At 47.8% G+C, this 12390-nt stretch overlaps 5 protein-coding genes across 5 annotated transcripts; 2 read left to right on the forward strand and 3 right to left on the reverse strand.

Moving 5' to 3' along the window:
- Positions 1-325: 325 nt before the first annotated feature.
- FOBCDRAFT_206791 (uncharacterized protein) lies at positions 326-874 on the reverse strand (the record flags this gene model as incomplete). Its single annotated transcript, XM_054706945.2, has 1 exon — positions 326-874. The coding sequence occupies one exon, from the start codon at positions 872-874 to the stop codon at positions 326-328; it is 549 nt and encodes a 182-aa protein (XP_054562920.2).
- A 2103-nt stretch (positions 875-2977) lies between these two features.
- FOBCDRAFT_253228 (uncharacterized protein) lies at positions 2978-5705 on the forward strand (the record flags this gene model as incomplete). Its single annotated transcript, XM_031190735.3, has 5 exons — positions 2978-3589; positions 3642-3861; positions 3910-4221; positions 4335-4583; positions 4775-5705. The coding sequence occupies exons 1-5, from the start codon at positions 2995-2997 to the stop codon at positions 5703-5705; spliced, it is 2307 nt and encodes a 768-aa protein (XP_031034720.3). The 5' UTR covers positions 2978-2994.
- A 655-nt stretch (positions 5706-6360) lies between these two features.
- On the forward strand, positions 6361-8833 carry FOBCDRAFT_253229 (FAD binding domain-containing protein). Its single transcript, XM_031190737.3, has 5 exons — positions 6361-6737; positions 6785-7755; positions 7807-7847; positions 7898-8134; positions 8181-8833. Exons 1-5 carry the CDS (start codon positions 6606-6608, stop codon positions 8810-8812), a joined length of 2013 nt encoding a protein of 670 aa, XP_031034722.2. The 5' UTR covers positions 6361-6605; the 3' UTR covers positions 8813-8833.
- Positions 8834-9244: 411 nt separating this feature from the next.
- Positions 9245-10526, reverse strand: FOBCDRAFT_264454 (uncharacterized protein; the record flags this gene model as incomplete). The annotated part of the gene is made up of 6 exons (XM_031190738.3): positions 10171-10526; positions 9966-10124; positions 9891-9919; positions 9696-9819; positions 9535-9646; positions 9245-9478 (listed from the first exon to the last, which is right to left on the reverse strand). Exons 1-6 carry the CDS (start codon positions 10512-10514, stop codon positions 9245-9247), a joined length of 1002 nt encoding a protein of 333 aa, XP_031034723.2. The 5' UTR covers positions 10515-10526.
- Positions 10527-11334: 808 nt separating this feature from the next.
- Positions 11335-11817, reverse strand: FOBCDRAFT_53754 (uncharacterized protein). Its single transcript, XM_031190741.3, has 2 exons — positions 11566-11817; positions 11335-11517 (listed from the first exon to the last, which is right to left on the reverse strand). Exons 1-2 carry the CDS (start codon positions 11693-11695, stop codon positions 11363-11365), a joined length of 285 nt encoding a protein of 94 aa, XP_031034726.2. The 5' UTR covers positions 11696-11817; the 3' UTR covers positions 11335-11362.
- Between the last annotated feature and the right edge of the window lie 573 nt (positions 11818-12390).

Here is a 12390-nt window from a genome sequence, read left to right on the forward strand (position 1 = left end):
AGAATAGACTTGTTCCCTTGATGGGGTTCGCTGAGAGGCCAAACACTATTGGAAAACGTACCAAGAAATCTCGTGCTCTTGAGAGGAGGGGCAGGTCATGTTATACATGTTTCTTATCAGCATTCGTAGGAGAAACTTCGAGGGCGCTCCGTATCACGCCTCGATTTATTTCGGGGCTGCAACCCTCACACTCGTGAGTTGCACGACACGAAGCCTCATTTCCGGGGCGACAGACGCTGTCAACAACACCAAAAGAAAAGCCGATGTCAGCCAGGATCCGACAAATCACCGTCCCTGTCATCAATTCTCAGATCATCTGATCCAATCAAACTCCCGTGTGACTCTCAATCGGGGTGCCTCTCTCTTTTCTTTTCGCGCCCTTTGTTGTACCCACTTCGTGTTGATGGTCAATCTTGGCCTTGTTGCCCCTTTTCAACAAGACCTCGTGTTCAGGATGATGCTGCAGCAAGGACCTCAACTTCTCGTTGTCGTTGTTGACGAGCATGAGTCTGTCTGCCTCTGTCTGGTCATTCATACAATAGAAAGCATCCCCAACGACAAGGAGATTGGCAAGCATGAGCTCAGCTGCGAACTGATGTCGATCAAGAATTACACGCCATTTTGTCTCCTCGATCTTGGGGGTTGACATGTCAATATGGTTAAATGTGAATGGTATCGATTTGCATTGCATACGATAAGTTGTTCTCGCTGCGGGGTTGCGTTGACTTGCCACAAATGTGTCATCAAGGTTGAACTCTCTCGTGATTCCATTGCAAGCCACAAACAACGACAGAAGATTCTGGTTGTTTACTTTGTGCTTTGGGTTCAAGCCACAGCCCAAGCCGACGCTTTCCATCCCCAGCGGCCGGATCATGTCTCCGCAAGTTGACTTTTGCGAAGCCAAAAGGTCAATGCCTCCGTTTTTTGTTTGTGGCGGATACTCATGATAAACAAGGCTAAATACGAACATCAAATCACCAAAGTTTGACTGATCTAGTGCCTTGATGTAGTCGTCATCATTGTTGGCGCCGAGGACTTTGCCTGGTTAGGATGCATGGTACATACTATAGCCACCGAGCTTCCAACATGGCTCGTCTTGAATGCCCTCGTGTTCAGAGTTTATCGTTCTGAAGCTTCCGCCCAGTTTCTCGGTAGCGACATGGTTCCGAACAGGCGCCGAAGTGAGCTTGTACATCACCTGGTTTGTTGAATCATCACTCGTTTGATGATATCGGAGGCGGGACATGCATAATGCGGCTGGTATAATTTACAGCCAACAGAGTCTAATTAAGATTTGCATAGAAGCGGAGAATGAGACGATGAGAATGAGATGTGCTTTGTGGCGTGGATTGACCATTTTGGCTTTCGAGAAGTGGAACGCCTCGCGTATTTGCTCTGCGAGAGTCTGGCAAACACGAGGTTTCATATCAACAGCCTTCGGCCGAGTACCGCTCGGCAGTGTTTGCTCCGAAAGTTTCTCGATGGGCTTGAACGACACTTAGATTAAGACAGTATGTAGTGGGAACTCGGCATCATGACATTCCCCCATTCCGGTAGCTCGTTGTTCTTTTCTTGTGGCGACAAGAACGTCCCCCAAACGCCGGTAATAATTGTTCAGATCACACTCCATGGTGCTGAGTACGCTGAATGATGCAAGGGTATGTGCAGATGCAATGAAAGTTGTCCAGTCAGGACCCATGACATCGACCATCAATTCCAAGACGCTGTTGTAACGAGCTGAGTTCTCAATATGACCATCCTCAAGCTTGAAAACATCTGTTCACCGCTTATCTTCAGCATGACTGGTGCGATATTCGACGATGATTGTCTTGAACTCCTCATAGAGATTGGAGTCGCTCAGGTAGTTGAGGACAAGACGGCGAAGGATCAATGCGAGGAGTGCAGTCTCATGGCAGCGCATCCAAGGAGCTCCAGTCATCTTTGACAACGCCATCGATGGTCCATTCACCCGAGACAAGAAGATTGATAGCGTATTCGAGGTCACGCCTTTTCAAAACTTCCCAGGCGTCAATATCACGGAAAAGGGGATGCTTGGTCACTTTGAGTGAGCGGCTCATTGAGGGCGACGGCCTCGAATTAGATATGTAGCTTGATGGTTTGCTTTTGGGTAGATGACGCGGTTGAAACCGATTGTTGTGAAGCTGATTTCTGTGCGACCTTACCATGCATGAGCTCTCACAAGTCGCGTCAGAGATAAGGCCGACAATTGGCAAAGACCATTCTAGGGAGACTTAATAGTTTCATTGAATAGAGGTCTTTCGTGAATCACATCGACCGTTTACTCAAATGCGTTTGGCAGGCCGTTGAAAAGGAACAACATGCTGTGAATTATATTACTGGTCCGAGGCTGGTTTTTCCAATCAGCATCTGCGCTTCATCTCACAACTCTCCATTCAAGTAACAAGATCAGGAGTCTTAATCACTTGCAAGTAGTCTTTATTCTCTACCATAAGCTTTATGCTTGGACAATTTCAGCTGAGACAGTTCCTGGTACTTCTTTCTTGCATTGTGTAACTGTTAGGACGTCGCTTACAGCCAGTTCCTTCATTGATTCACTCTCGATGTGCAAGGTACTTATTCCGTAACAAATCGCAGTGAAAATCACGCCATGATCTGATACGAGACAAGTATGCTCGCTTAGGATCTGACCAATAGGACAGTTTGCTCCGATTAGTGCTGTCAAATTTCCTTTTCAGCGCCCGATTGGCGCAAAGCTAGAGTAAATTCCGACCTGGTTGCTCAATACAGGTCTAGACCATTCAATAGTCTTCAGCGCCAAAGCACCTAAGATCGATAGTTTCTTCAGAACCCCTGACTAAATACGGCACAACGGCTAGCTGGTCAGCGCTAAAAAGAGCTGGTAAAATCAAGTACGATATGCGGATTGCCATATTTATCTCCCGAGCCCCAAGTTTGCGATTTTGGTGGTTTCTGCTTTGACGAGACATTCTGTATTCATAGACTATTGCAGCCATGATCGCCAAGAGCCTTGTCTTCGCTGTGCTAGCGGCTCATGCTGCTGCTGGGCCATGTAAGCCTGGTGGACTTTCGTCCAATACGCTCTCCGCTAGTGAATCTGCGAGCGAGCCTACAACTTCTGAAACAAGCGTCTTGGATTCAGTGACTACAACCACTTCTGAACAAGCCACGACGACGACAGAGGCAGCTACCACTACTACGAGCGCAGCCGTACCCGCTGGCGAGGCCATTATCTTTCAGGTCAATCCTCGACGCCGTCTTTCGAAGCGAGATACAACATTCGTGGGCAGCAACAATCCAACCGAATGCACCTTTGCCTCAGTCTTTCGCCTCGACGAGGGAAAGCTCTTGGATAGCGGAGTGCCTATTTACTATGCCGGCAGTGGCTTTCAGGAACTTGCTGCTCAGGGCGAACCACCAGCTGATTCTGTCACGACAACATTCTCAATTGCCGGAGGTCGTCTTTCATGGACGGATTCATCGTTTGGCGAGGCTGGTTTCTGTCAGACAGAGTCTGATGGACAGGTGTACATCACCTTTGGGTCAGAGCCTGTTGGCTGTGAACCTGTGACTCTCACAGCCTACAAAGGTATGCAGGACCCGTAGCTTCTGCGCTGTATCTTGCTAACATGGCGGTGCAGAGGAACAATGCCAGAATGGACAGATCGTCGGTATCGAAACGTCCAGTGCCGAGACAACTACCGCAACAGAGACTACCGCCTCCTCTGATGCTGTTCAACCCACCACTTCTTCCAATGCCTGTGTTGTCGGTATTGATGGCTTGAACGGCGAGCCTCCACGAGAGAGCCGTCTGGCTGACTGTTCGAGGCTGAACACAGTCACAGTCAGCCCATATCCCGAGTAAGTTTTCCGCTCATTCTTTTCTTGGTCGCGCACTGACATTTGCAGAACTTCAACCGTGTTCAAGCGCGAAGTTGCATTCCGCATTCCAACAGCCTTCCCAACCTGGCGACCTGCAATGAACACTCTTGCTGCCCGTGCAGAGGGAGAACCAACAGCCACTACCATCCAGCCAACTGAGGTTCCTATTTATGCTACATACTGCGACTCTCCCGAGGAGTACTACGCAGCTTGCTCTGAGGCTGGAATCACTGCCTTCACAACTACCCTTCCTACGACGACTACTTCAACTTCGACCACTGTTAGCGATTGTCCCGCGAAGCGACTCGTGAGGAGGGCTGGTGAGCATATGGGATATGAGTTTGAGGATAACTGGGATGCCCATATCATGCCAGGATACAAGTTGTTTTAGACTGTCCCTTTCGGATATTTTAGATCTCAATGCACCGTACATATTTCTTGTTCTGTTCAAGTACTACCTGGGTGACTATGAAGAAGCGGAATAGCGTCATCCGTCAGCAATTCGTCATTGCTGAGTACAGCTTGTGGTCGCTTGACTGGACCCCTAGCTTTCATGAGACTCATAAGGCTGAGCCCATTATGGCGGTGGCGAAGCAACTAGCTCAGGCGCATTTTCAAGGATGCCAGGGGATGATGACAATGAAGCCCCGATGTCACTCACTGGCAGAGATCATTAGCGCCCCCACCAAGCTTTCAGCTCAGTAACACGAACACCAGATCTGGTAACATTTTTCATGCGTTACTCTTAGCCGGTGACATCGACCCTTCACTCAACTAAAGAAGCGGAATATTTATTCTGACTCATTTCCCGTCTTTTGTAGCGGCGAGGCGTGGTCTATTATTCCTCGACCCCTCTGGTAATGTTTGTACGAGTGATACATCAAGCTGTAAGACGATTCATAATTGCCAACCGCGCGAGACCTCGATTCGCAATTCTTATCCCACCAAACACTGTCTGTTCATTAGCACGTCGAGATTTCATCACCATGAATCGAGAACAATTGTCCACCCTGGACGAAAGGGCCTTTGCAGAAAAGGTGCCGACAATGCTCTGGTCGGATCGAGAGACGCTTTTCGAGGATGGAAGTGAAGACATCGACATTATCAGATCCCGCGCAGCAGAGTCTGCGACCGTCGAAGCCATTTCATCCGTCCTCACCTCTCCGATCAAAGATGAAGATTACGATACACTGAGGGTGCATCAGAAAGCATTATATTCTGTCCTTATCAAGCTCCCCTTCGAAAAGCTCCAGCCTTATCGACCAGCCTTGGCTGCACTCGCTGCATTCGACATCTCAGGTTTTGCCCATCGCTCATCGCATTATGCCCAGAGTTCTCATGTCATTCACAACGCCGGCCATCTTGAGCGCTTCGCCGCAGATGCCAAAGCGGTCTGGGTCACCAAGGACAAATTCGACATGGTCAGCGATCGCACGCTTACAGAGCGTGTCCATACGGCTGAAGAGATGAGGCCATATATGCCTGAGCTGTTTGGCTGGCTTGTTGACGCGAATAATCCGCCATTCATGCCTTGTCGAAACCAACTTGCTCGATTTCCTGAGACTGCTGCTATCGTTGCAGCCGAAGTTCTGGCCAAGGCAAACAAAGAGAAGGATGGGGAATATCAACACTTCTTGATCGACTTTGTCTCTGATTGTGTGCCTGTTGGGGAAGCCTGGAAACCAATGCGAGAACACGTTCAAGCGCTGGTGAAGAATTTGAAGGGAAGCAGGAGTGAAGATGATGAGGAGCTGGTTGGCGAGGCCGACGAATGGCTGACGAAATTGGAACAATGGGAGGCTTTGAAGAAGGTAAAGAACTAGTTCTCATGTTGAATTTCACAAGCAATTGTACATATTATTGATATGTCGAATATCTACTCAAAGACGCCATAAAGGAAAGCCTTCTGGCTCTCAATGAGATTACTCATGCCTTCTTGAAAGATATTCAAGACACCGACGTTCAAGCGCTGGGAATATAACGCAAAGAATGCCTCTGTCTTTTGTATTAATGTCTTTCTTCAATGTGTGTCTTCGATCCAGTATCCGAAATACCATTTGAACCTCGAGCTCGGATAGATGACTACCCTGGATCCGAAGAGAAATTCGGAAATGTCAAACTGCATGATCAACCAGCATCCGAAAATGGAGACCCGCACTTGCATACGACTTTTTGATTGACCATACCCCAGATGATTCTCCTTCCGATATCCTTGCTCCCTTCCCCCGGACGTAGATCGGCCCTGGCGACTTGACGACTTCTCCACATGTGAAAACGGATAAGCTTATCAACAAGTGGCTAACAATGATCATTGATGCTATTCGCTGTTCACGACTGCTCCCCATCTTTACCCCGCAAGCTAGAATCAAGCTGGGCTAAGGTCATCACGGAAATCCACCGTCAATTCGAGATGATAATTCCGGCACTGGCCTCGACCTATCAAGAACGACAAAGTGTTACATAATATGGCTGCTGTACATATGGCCTGACCAGTCACTGAAGAGCAATTCGTAACTGTTCCGATCTCATGTGTCAGAGAGCATAAGCACCCGTCTTCCGATTCGGATCTTACCATCTTGTCGGTTCGCCCTTGCATCACTTGATCTTGTAAACATCGTCAACGAGTATAAGATCTTGCGAGTGCATCTTGGCAGATTGACGATATCACTACCTCACTATCAGACACTTCACTCCATCCGAGCCAATACGAGATACATGCGAAGATGGCTATCGGTGCAAAGACAGATCATGTCGACGTTCTCATCGTTGGAGCCGGACCCGCCGGTCTCATGATGGCAACATGGCTCGCCAAATGTGGCATCAAAACACGCATCGTCGACAAGAGAGGAACAAAAGTGAGTTCCAACATCTCTTCCTGTGCGTTCTACTGACACCTTCTCAGATCTTCAATGGTCAAGCAGACGGTCTTCAATGCCGAACACTCGAGATCTTCGACTCATTTGGCTTTGCGCACCGAGCTTGGATTGAGTCTAACCACATGCTCGAAATTTCCCTGTGGAACCCTGATGAAAAGGGTATTCTCCGCCGAAGCTCAAGGATCCCCGACACAGTTCCTGGCATCAGTCGCTTCCAACAGGTTGTTCTTCACCAAGGTCGCATAGAGAGATTCTTCCTCGACGCTATCAACGACTTCAGCCAGGGAAAGATCTCGGTCGAGCGAGGAGTCATGCCAACGAGCCTTGAGATTGATCCCAAAGTTGTTGAAGACCCAGATGCATATCCGATCACCGTCAACCTTCGACATCTGAGCGAAGAGGAAGCTCAGCCAAAGCAGACATCAACATCCGCCAACGGTACTACTATTCAGGACGGTCTGTTCCGCAGCAACCTTTCTCCAGACGACACAGCCGACATGCTCAAAGCAGCTGAACTCAACGATAAAGCCGACACTGTTGAAGTAGTAAAAGCAAAGTATATGCTCGGCGCAGACGGTGCTCACTCGTGGGTCCGAAAGGAGCTCGGCTTCAAGCTTGAGGGTGAATCAACAGATTACATCTGGGGCGTTCTTGACATCGTGCCCATCACTGATTTCCCAGATATCCGACAGCGCTGTGCGATTCACTCAGCGAGCTCAGGAAGCGTCATGGTGATTCCGAGAGAGAATAAGCTGGTCAGACTGTATATCCAGCTTACGACAACGGCGAAGATTGGAGAGCAGGATTCAAGAGCTGATCGGTCATGGATCACACCTGATGTCATTCTTGAGTCGGCTCAGAAGATTCTCGCTCCTTACAAATTAACGTATCGCAAGTTGGATTGGTGGACGGCTTATCAGATCGGACAACGCGTTGGATCTAACTTCTCGGCTTACGATCGCGTCTTCCTCGCTGGTGATGCTGTTCATACTCACAGGTTTGTTCCCCCATCTCAAAGGTGACTCAAATCTCTGACAATCTTCAATAGCCCCAAGGCTGGTCAGGGTATGAATGTCAGCATGCAAGATTGTAAGTCTCTTGCTTCACGACATTCCTTCCAAACAAGCTAACCTTTCCAGCTTTCAACCTTGGTTGGAAAGTCGCCAACGTTGTCAAAGGCCTTGCGAGCCGATCGATCCTCAAGACCTATGAGACTGAGAGAAAGGGAATTGCTCAAGCTCTTATCGACTTCGATCACAAGTTCTCTCGTCTCTTTTCTGGCCGTCCGGCAAAGGACATCATGGATGAAGAGGGAATCAGTATGTATGAATTCCGCGAAGCTTTTGAGAAGGGCAACTTGTTCGCCAGTGGAATTGGTAAGTTCATTCAATAGATTCAACGCTTGTAGCTAACAGACTCCAGCTGTGGACTATGGTCAAAGCAACATCGTCGCCAAAACTACTGCTGATGACTCTGGCATGAAGGTCATCGCTGCCAAGAGGCAGGGTTTGGCTCCAGAGGTCAAGCTCGGCATGCGTATGCCCAGTGTCAAGGTTCTCAACCAGTCTGATGCTAGACCATGGCATCTGCAAGAACTTCTCCGAAGTAATGGAGCATGGAGACTCCTTGTCTTCCCCGGAGATATCGACCTCGACAACCAGAACAAGCGAATGAAGACACTGTGCGACAAGCTCTCAGCTGAATCTTCATTCCTCAAGCGCTTCACACCACCTTCCGTTCGATACGACTCCGTGATTGAAGTTATTACGGTACATGCCTCGAAACGTCAAGACCACGAGATCTTCGACTTTCCAGAGGTTCTCCGTCCGTATCACGAGGTTGACGGCTGGGATTACAACAAGATATTTGTTGATGATGAGTCTTATCATGAGGGACATGGTAAACTTTACGAGACGTTTGGAATCAAACCTGATGAGGGCTGTGTGGTTATCTTGCGGCCTGATCAGTATGTGTCGTATGTGGGAGAGCTTGATAATTATGATGAGCTTGATGGGTTCTTTTCTGAGTTTATGATAAGACAGAAGGCTGTATGAAGTATATTTTATGAATAGGAGATGGTACTACCCATGAAGAAATACTGCAATGTCCCGTTAAAGGGTCTATACCTAAATATCTCAAGCATAACAACCTCAGCATCCCAAAAGCCAATCCTACCAAGCCAAGAACCCACCTAGTCAAGACACAAGGAAAATAACTCCATCAAAACCAATTACATGATTGAGAGACTTGCTTCCGCAGTCGTTGAATAACTTGAAGTACTTGCAGACTTTAACTTCATTAGTGGTGGCTCCCTTTGGGGGTATATATAAGGCCTTACGCAGCTGGTAAGCGTCAAAGTGTCTGTGAGGATGGAGCTGATTTTGCCATTTCCTTCCCGTGTAGGTAGAACTTGATTAAATGTCAGCGACTGACGATTCGGGATGATTCTTAGTATTATTGATAATTATATTTAAGAAGATTTACTATTATGGCATTATGATCAGCTCCTGTGAGTTATTATTCCCATCACTGGTTGCAGCCTGAAGCTCATAGGAGCGGTGATCTGCTCCTTTGCTCTGCAGATAGAATGGACCTTCTGATCGGCTTGGATTTGTCACTGAAGGATGTGTGCCCTTGTGCTGCCCAAGCTCTCTCAAAAGTCCATAAAAGAAAGGCGTGTTTGCCACGATAAAGCTGCACAGAATCTCTATAGTCGCCCACTGATTGAAGTCAGACACCATATTCATACAAGTGGGCTCTGACAGCGAACACCTACAGTAGATCGAGCCTTTTGAGACATGGCATCGTTGAGAATGAGCGGTATTCGAACAATTGTAATGGTAATGACCAAAAGGCCGATACTGAACAAGACTCCAAGTTGGATCTTACTGGCAATTGTCAGCTTAATGTACATCGAAAACTGCGAGGTTGCTTTACGTTCTCGTATTCAATCTCGCCACTGCAAGGGTCGGGAAAGGCAGTATTAGTAGTGCAATATCTGTGCTGATATTGCCTACTGCCAGAGCGAAGAAGTAAACCATGCCTTTCTGGCAGACAGGCTCTGTGATACGTCAGTCTCATTAATGCAAATCAGGGTTACTATCGTAAAGCGACAAGAAAATGGAGACGTACGCGTTTCCTTAGGAGTGAGCCTCCACATCCTGTAATGGTTAACAATGAACGGCCAGAGAGCCAGAGAACACATACAACGAAATCGGGCGACACTCGGCTAGTATCGATACAATAACAACAAGACAAGAAACAAACAAAAGACACCATAGCACCTTGACTGTTGTCTTGCCCCAGTTTGTCACCCGAACAAAGCGTGAGTAAAATGAGAGCAGGGCTGCTTTCAAAATCCAAAGACTATAAGCCTCAGCATGCAACCATAAGTCCATGAAAGCGATCTTACATCAGAGTGTAGCTCAATCGTGTGCCAACCAGTAATTGAAGCCCAACAATCCGATCATGTTCGAGTTTCTCAACACTTACGTGCTGGGCTGCCGCTTCATCTTTCGTTGCAGGTTCGCGTGAGCTGGAGGGGTTCAAGAGGAACGAGAGAGTGATACAGACGGTGCGCGAAATAAGAGGCAGTAGGGCAACCGCCATGTAAACATCGTCGGCATGCCAGATTCTATGGGAACCTGCATGGCCCTTGTACCAGTGATAAACACGATAACCGCATCGCGATAGGATCAGAGCGGAACATATGCATGCAATAGCAATGTCCTTCTCGATAATCGAGGACAACGCCATATTTGTTCGTCGATCAGAACCCCTCTGACAGAGGGGAAGAGAGACCGGGAGCATTCTGCTCTTAAGACGAAATGGAAGCAGGGACAGGGGATATAGCTTCACATGTAGGCGTTCAATAGTCTTGTCACTAATCCAGGGGAGGCCTCGGAGTTGGTGTGGAGGTCAGGTCCTGGCCATTCAGCTTTAAATGACATCAGGGTGAAGATTAAATGTCAGACCACATAAGATTCACGCTACGCCTACATCTAGTTACCCCAGATTATACCCCAGCTTTCACCAGACAGGATGAAGCTAGTGAGCCGAAGCCTATTGTGTCGAGACTCAATCCAAAGCGGAGCTATTGGCTGGAAAGGGATCTAGAAGCAAGCCACCACCTTGAACTAAATCTTTAGGATGTTACAGAATAAGGTATGGCATTTGCTAATTGACCACGTGGAACTATGTGAGGTGACAGCAAATAAGCAATATCCATTCATGGAATCCTTGCAAAATATGAACGCCATAAGGACGCTATGCCTTATGGATTGTACAACACTGCAGTTTTGTGGTGTCAAGCTTGAGAGCTAGCTGTCGCCTCTGATCCCTAGATGCATGCATGGCAAGACCAATCGATCCTTCTAGGTACTGCGACACATCGCCAGTGGCAATCTTTTAGCAGGGATCCTGTCTACGTCCTTCCTATTCCGGTTGTTTCAATGGCATTGCGAGTTCTGAGGTGATTGTGATAGTAGTCCTTATATTGATTAAACGATGTATTGGGTCCAGCCCTGCTCTCAGTAATATAATGTCCTAGACTTGTATCTTCTTCATCCGTTCTGCAGCTCGATTCCATTTAAATCTAAGGCTCGTTACTTGTTCGGCTTCTCGCCCAAGTCAACATTTTGTTTGCCAATGATCCCCTGTCCTCGAGGTACCAAGCCTTGAGCTGGAACGCGACTAAACAACATGGCAGGGATAGAAGTATGAGACTCTCTTGCTTCTTGAGTAGTCTTGAGTGCGACAGCTACCAGTTGTTAGACAATTATCATGATATTCCGTGAAGAAGACTCACCAGCCACTGTTGCTGCGACTAATACAACTGGAAGGGCTTTGTGGATGCGCGCCATGCGAGATACAGCTGGGGCCGGTTGAGAAGGAAAGTCAAAGCGAGGAAGAGCTCCGCCGAATGAGTTGGTCGTCATGATGAAGGTTCGGGTGTAAATGTATGCGATAGTTGTAGGACCGTGATCTGAGTTGAGATGAGATGCTTGTCTTTGTTGATGAGTGTTGAGTGATGATGATGGTCTGGACAAGCTGAATTGGACATTGTCTTATATCAATTCCCTCCATCCCTATTCTCAATTGTCTCAATATCTTGCTATATCGCCGGTGAGTTCCGCAAAGCAGATTCATCAGGTCAGCCCACCGACCCCAGTCTCAGGGCTGGTCAGATTCGTACCACGCTGGGGCGTAAGTGGCGTGGATTGTGGAGTAAATGGGCTGCTTTCTTCATGCCTTGGGTGTCGAGCATCTGCTGATTCAATTTTGCTTCTACAGCGCTGCCAATAATTGCAAAGTGCAAAGAGATCCAATTGAGATCGTGCCAGATTTCTGCTTGCTCGTGCCGTGCTGAGGCTTTGTTTGTATCTGCCGCATCTCGGGACGTTTCAACGCGTCAGAGCGCCCGAGATCTTGTATCAAGGAGTTTCGTTGACGTTCCCATTATCCTGCTACAAAGGCTGTTTGACCTGGCTTGGTATTACTCTCTGGTGATGTAAATTTTGTAAGCTCTTAGACAATGAAGATATCTAAAGAAATTGAGGTTGCTGAGTGCCGCGAGAATATCCCGGAGCCATCAGATGATTCGGTTCCGATGTTACGCGATGGTCATCTTTAG

This window comes from Fusarium oxysporum, chromosome IX (assembly GCF_013085055.1).
Source record: "Fusarium oxysporum Fo47 chromosome IX, complete sequence".
NCBI lineage: Eukaryota > Fungi > Ascomycota > Sordariomycetes > Hypocreales > Nectriaceae > Fusarium > Fusarium oxysporum.